This window comes from Phyllostomus hastatus, unplaced genomic scaffold, assembly GCF_019186645.2.
Source record: "Phyllostomus hastatus isolate PE091 unplaced genomic scaffold, TTU_PhHast_1.1 phas_scaffold_55, whole genome shotgun sequence".
Lineage (NCBI taxonomy): Eukaryota > Metazoa > Chordata > Mammalia > Chiroptera > Phyllostomidae > Phyllostomus > Phyllostomus hastatus.
The window spans coordinates 2,230,203-2,236,406 of record NW_025334035.1 but is presented as its reverse complement, the minus strand read 5'-3'; the positions used below and the strand labels follow the sequence as shown (position 1 = coordinate 2,236,406).

At 48.1% G+C, this 6,204-nt stretch overlaps 1 protein-coding gene across 1 annotated transcript in view; it reads right to left on the bottom strand.

Moving 5' to 3' along the window:
* Positions 1-405: 405 nt before the first annotated feature.
* The window catches only part of LOC123809492 (NACHT, LRR and PYD domains-containing protein 1-like), a gene marked incomplete at its 5' end in the record, with an annotated part of 45,237 nt that continues 39,438 nt past the window's right edge, over positions 406-6,204 (bottom strand). Inside the window, 4 exons of the mRNA XM_045824692.1 lie at positions 406-710; positions 1,164-1,208; positions 3,384-3,525; positions 5,783-5,908. Coding sequence (XP_045680648.1) covers positions 406-710; positions 1,164-1,208; positions 3,384-3,525; positions 5,783-5,908 — 618 coding nt within the window. The remainder of the gene's footprint in view (positions 711-1,163; positions 1,209-3,383; positions 3,526-5,782; positions 5,909-6,204) is intronic.

Here is a 6,204-nt window from a genome sequence, read left to right as displayed (position 1 = left end):
ACTCCCAAAGTGTCCATTTCTATGGTGTGTCGCCAGCAGAGGTACCAGCTGTATTTTTGCCTCATCCTCCCTGTATCTCCATGGCACAGAGAGTGCTCTCAACCTGGCTGTGGCGGCCACTGGATGGGGAGCATGGGTGAGGTTTCTATAAGGTTTGCAGGTGTCCTGTCAGCTGCACATGCACATTCCTGAGATGTTGCCATCCCACCTGGACCACTAGTCTGTGGAAGCCAAGGGAGGCAGTCTGGGTGCCTATGGGGCGATCTTGGACATGGACATGTAATGCCCAGCAAAGGCATCACCAACGTTCCATAACTTCATAATAGAAGGCAGGTCAGAGGGCAATTTGTTTAGAGGTGGAGAAACAGAGATACAAAGATTGGTCAGGAGAGTCAGGACTCACAGTCAGGTGAGGAGCCTTCCCGGTTCTCCTCCATGGCCCCACCCCTCCCAGATATCCATAATCAGGTGAAGGTCAGACTCCTTCAGGGCTTGGTAGAGTTTATCTTTGCAGTTCTTGTTCCAGGAGCTGCTGAAGCTGAATAGCATCCTCATCTTATCTGGATTGGTGCACTCAGCCCGCACCTTCTGATACTGCTCATGGTTCAGCACTTGTCCATATAGCTTGTCCAGGACTTGGTCCACCAAAGTCACTCGAGCCACCAGCTGCTCCTGATGCCGGTCCACAAAGTGCAGCTGAGCTGGGGCACCTTCGGGTGAATGTGAGGTTGGTAGCAAATGAAGAAGAACTTCCACTACAGCCTCTACTTCTGATATGTCACCTCCAACTCTGCACTCACCTTCTCTGCCTCCTTGGGTACCCCCACCCTGTGAAAACATAGACGACCAGACACGTGGTCCATGCCTCTGCCCCCCTCATGTCAGCTTCCAGCCGAGACTTCTGCTGGAGCTGGGTGTGGGGTTGGGTTCATGATGGAGGCATTTCAGGTTGTTCTGTGGAAGGTGCCAAGGTCTCCATGGGCAAGAATAAGGAGGATGGGGAAGGACTCTGCCCTGGGGCACATACTACTCTCCAAGTCCTGGTCTGTTGTAAAGTCTGCAATGATAGAGTCCCTTTCTTTCTCTTCTCCCTCCCCTCTAGGAGCAGAGAGCACACCCCAGACCAGCCATGGCTCCTGTGGTCTCCAACAGCTGCTACTGACCTGTATGGTGTGCAGGGACCAGAGTAGCTTCAGGTCTGAGGTCTCCTGGAGGAAAACAGACAGGAAGAAGCTTCTGTAACAGTGGTAGTTATTAACACAAACAGGAAGCCTTTAAACTGCGACATGTGTCTCACGGCTGAGATTACTGGGTTCTTAGAACAAGCTACAGACTCATTCTAACAGAATTTAGGGAAAGATTGTAGGTGAGTCCATTGCTCAGGCATATGGGGAAATTGAGGCCCAGAGGCCATGCTAAGAAAGATAGAGAAAGAGAGAGGGAGGGAATAATTTCTACCTGAACACTGCAGACATGTTGTACTTTAGTGATGGCATGAATGGAACCCTGGTGCGGAAATAACCGAGTCCTTGGTAGATAGTTTCAACAGTGAGATCTCCTTTTCTGAGTGGAAGTCTACCTCCTTGTCTTTGGCCTTCTAGACTCACATTGTTTTTTTTTTAATCTTTGTTCAATTACAGTTGTCCCCATTTCCTGTCTCCCCATTACTCTCCCCCCTACCCACTCACTAGACTCACTCTGTTAATTTTGGATTTTGATGTCAGAATCAAGAATCACGATCAAGAAAATCTTAGCCTTGGAAGTAATGTGTTAATTTTAATTGACAAAACCAACAACAGTAACGAGGAGTAAAGAGCAGTACAATTACTTGCACAAGGAGAAGATGGGGAAGTCCACAGCAGCTCCTGTAGACAGGGCCTGAGAGTTTGGGCCACCCAAGTTCCGTGTGAGCGGACAGTCTGGGAGGTGAGCTCAAGCACAGGGGAGCTCCTGCTGTGGTGCTGGGAGCACCAGGTCCCTGTGGATGGAGGGAGGGGGAGTTCCATATCCTCCATGCTGACTGGATGTTCTTAGAGTCCATCCTGACTCATCCTCAAATGGGCACATCTGCTGAGCAAGGTGACTGAGATGGCAGTTTTGAAAAGCCAAAATATAAAAGGAATGGTGGGCAGGACTAAAGATGTTTAACTTGCATAGTAAGAGAGTTAAGGGAGGTCACAATCAGTCTACAGCACAGGTGGCAAACACAAGGCCTGAGGGCCAAATCCGACCCTCCACCTTGTTTTATCTGCCCGGCACCTTGTTTCCACCCAGTGGCAGCGCTGAGCTCTCGCTTCACTGTTAAGGGGTAGTTACATTCATGCAGTCTTAAAATTACATTCGGCCTTTTGAAGGCAACCATGAGGCTGATGTGGCCCCTGGTGAAATTGAGCTTGACACCCCTGGTACAGATATCCAAAAGGCTTTTCTGTTGGGATGGAGATAGAACCTCTGTCAGTTCTAAGGGCCAGAATTAACTCTGAAAGAAGGAAGAGACTGGATTACTATGAGAGAAAATAACAATATTTTTATGTTTATGAAGGATTGCTGCATGAGGTAACATATTCAATACATCAGTACTTTATTTTTTTCTGCAATAATACAAGTTAGGTATTACAATCTTCATTTTATAAACAAGAAAGTGGAGACTCAAATGAGTTAAGTAATTTTCCAAAATCACCCAGCTAATAAGTTCCTGAGTAGGGTTCAAACCGAGGTCTGATGCTGGGGCTGGTTATGCACTCCTGTGATTGTGCCCAAGTGAGACTGAGTAAAACCTATCCCCTTTCTCCATGCCGGGAAGCTGTGGTGGCAGCCCAGGAGGCAGATCCAACTTATTTCAACAGTGACAAGCGTTAGCTGTCCCTTCAAGGGATGTTTAGGGGACATTCTTGGGGGAGTCAGTGGTCATTTGAAGACTTTAAAGTCTCATTCATTTCTGAAAATTTATTATTTAATTCTTGTCTACCCTAAGGAAGCTTAAGGACCCAGGGTAGAGTATCTGCTCTTGCCAAACTTGGCTTAATTCATACAATCATATTATCATCCCATTCTTATTCTTTCAACTTGCATCCAATTCATTATGAGAAAATTTGCCCAAGGCTTTATGGGTATCAAACTGTGTTAACACAGGGCAGTGTGGAGACATGAAGGTGCATGGGAGGGGGAATGGAGTTCAGAGCTGGATTAACTTCAGTTCAAATTCTGGTCATGCTATTGTCATGTAACTAAAATTTTAACTTCTCTGGGCTATCTCATCACAAGTTGTAATAATACAGACCTTCTCTCTGTCTCTGTCTCTGTCTCTCTCTCTCTCTCACACACACACACACACACATTCTATAACTGACTTTCTGAGTTCCCTTCACTTGTCTTGACTTTACCTGATTTCACCAAGGCCTCCCATACTGGAGTTCCACCTTCCTTCTGTCTTAGGTACAGGCTGATCTTTGACCTCAAATGCCCAACGTGTAACTCAGAGAAGAGCTGGGCATTCCCAGGACTCTGATAGGAGAGCTCCAGTTCCTGTGGAAGGAGTCATCATGTGAGAAGCCACCATTCATCCTGAGGTCTCTCCACCTGACACCTTCTTGGCCCTGTTCAGCCCCATGGGCACCCTTGGATGATCTGTACTGAAATTAATCACCACTTCAGGCTTTGCTCTTTCCCTCCTTTTCCACAAATTCTGATCCAGAAGAAAGAGGACACAGCTGGTGCCCCATGGATGAGTCAGGACTCATATACAGTGTAGTGCTCATACATCCTAAACCAGATCCTTCTCCCTCCTCCTCCCCCATCTTGACCAAATCATTTCTCTAGCTGCCACAGCCTGTCTTCTCAGTGGATCTTAAATTTGACCCACTTTCAACCAAGAGAAAATTTACATCCATTCCCTTTTTTAAATCACATTCACACAAACTTTGGATTCCTAAATGTATTTCTAATATGCTCCCTCCCCATTTCTCATGCTCAGTAAATGACACCACCACCCACTGAGCACTCATGTTCCACACTTAGGCATCATTTTTACCTCCTACTTTTCTCTCCACTGCTATGTCCCTAGTCAAGCCTCCATCAGCTCCTGCCTGCCCTGTAGCAATAGCCTTTTGACTTGTCTTTCTATTTTCACTCCTAACTTCTTACCACCCATTCTTACCCAGCAGCCAGAGGCATCTGCATGAAACTAAATCAGCTCTCACATTACAAGTCAGACCCTGTAAGACACTGTCATTGCACTTGGAACAGAATCCAAACTCCACACCAGGGCAACATGGTCGATGGGCCCCAGGAAAGCTCTGTCTGTTGTGTGACCCCATCCACCTACTCTCTTTGCTGCAGTCTTTGAGCCCTGCTACACTGACCTCCAATTTGTCACTTGGATGTGTCAAGGGTGCCTGACCCTCTCTACTTCTGTTCCTGTAGGGCTCTGTCATAGATGTCACCCCACCAGAACCCTTCTTGTCTCTCAGGTCTCAGCTCAGATGGGGCCTTCTCAGAGAAACCTCCACAGACCACTCACATGGCCTGGTGTGTTTTCCCACAGTGCTTTATGTTTGTGGTCTCTATTTCTTTAATTATTTATATAGGTCTCAACCCACCAGAGTGTCATCATCCCAATAGCAGGGCCTTCTCTGTCTTGTTCAGTCCCAACTGCAGCTAGCATGTAGTTGGCAGTGGGTAAATGTTTGTTGAATGACTGAGTCATGTCTCTCCTCCCTTGTTAAAAACTAACACAGCAGGAAAATGTAGGGTATTCATCCTTGGATTTATGTGTCCCCACTGGAAGGACACACATCACTCCCTCCTGACCACTGCACATCCACTGCATCTGCCATCCTACTTAGGAGAGTTTGAGGACTCATCTGGGAACAGAAGGCAAAAGATCGACATTGGTTCCACTACAGACTGTCCTTCATGGATGCTCTGACCCTGAGTAGCATAGTTTCGGTTGTGGTGAAAATGGGGATATCACAGCTGAGTGTCCAGTGTCCAGACCGCCTCTGCCTCTGGTGAGAAGGGGAGACCGAGAGAGGACAAAGGCAGACCCTGAGGTCCAGGAGCTGGTCTGATGCTCACAGCTGAACCTCAGTGTTGTTACAAACGCATCTGTGCTGCCACCTCAGCTGTGCTGTCCTCCTGTTGGACACAGAATCTCCGAGTGTCCCTTTAGACAGGGTGCTGTGCAGCCCACAAAATGACAAACACAATCCCACCCCTCTGCATTTGCGACTGCTGCTTCATAAATTATGGTTTGTGCTGGCTGAGTCTGCCCTCCCCAGAGACAAAGTCACTGAGGTTCCCAACGACTGAATTTCCCTGCCCTCTGACAACAGCAGATCAAGAGCAAACCTCCATTTCCTTGGATCTTCTCCCAGGTTACCCAGCCACATCCCAAATCAGAAATAGGTTCTTTCTGAGACCCTGTCCTGAGAGGCCCAAGGTTCCCACTGGTGTGTGTTCTCAGGCTGTGATCACTACTCATGGTGTGTTCACTACAGGTATGTTCCTGATGCTTGTACTTGGAGAGCATTGACTCTCTGGAATCCAACCCTTCTCAGTTCCCCTAAGTCCACCCTGTTCTTGTCCTTGTCCTGAATGTGACCCTCACTCCTACCAGCTGTCTTTCTCCCAATCTTTGAAGCCTTCTCTCTCACCCCAAACCCCACTTGCTGTCAGCCGTACCCCAGCTGGGCCTGTCTTGGGAAAGCCCTGAGACCTGCCCCAGAGCTATTCCCAAGCATAGCCTCTGACCTCAGGGAGGGGGAACATTGGGGCTGCTCACCTGAGGGATTATTACCATCTCCTGTGAAGCAAACACGGTGTATCGGGAGCCCATGTAGAGCGAGCTCAGCGGAGGTGGCTTGTGTAGTCGCACAAATTGGAACTTCCTTTCTTTATCACCTATGGCCTGAGGAGCACAGAGAACACTGATCAGGGAGGATGGTCTGGATCTGGCTCAGAGATTCTGCCCTGTGGAATCCTGTCTGAGCAAAGTGAGGTGGTGCTTCCACAAGTTTCTGTGTATGAAGGAGGCTATATCCTCCATGGCATATTAATGCCTTGGTTACCTGCACCCTCTTCTGTTGACTACTAATGGAGGAGCCCCAGGTTTTGTCTCTGCCATGGTCACAGCAGGACTGGAACAAGACTGGGAAAGAAGTGAGAATGGAAGAAAGGAACAGCCCTGGGTATTGAACCCTCCGA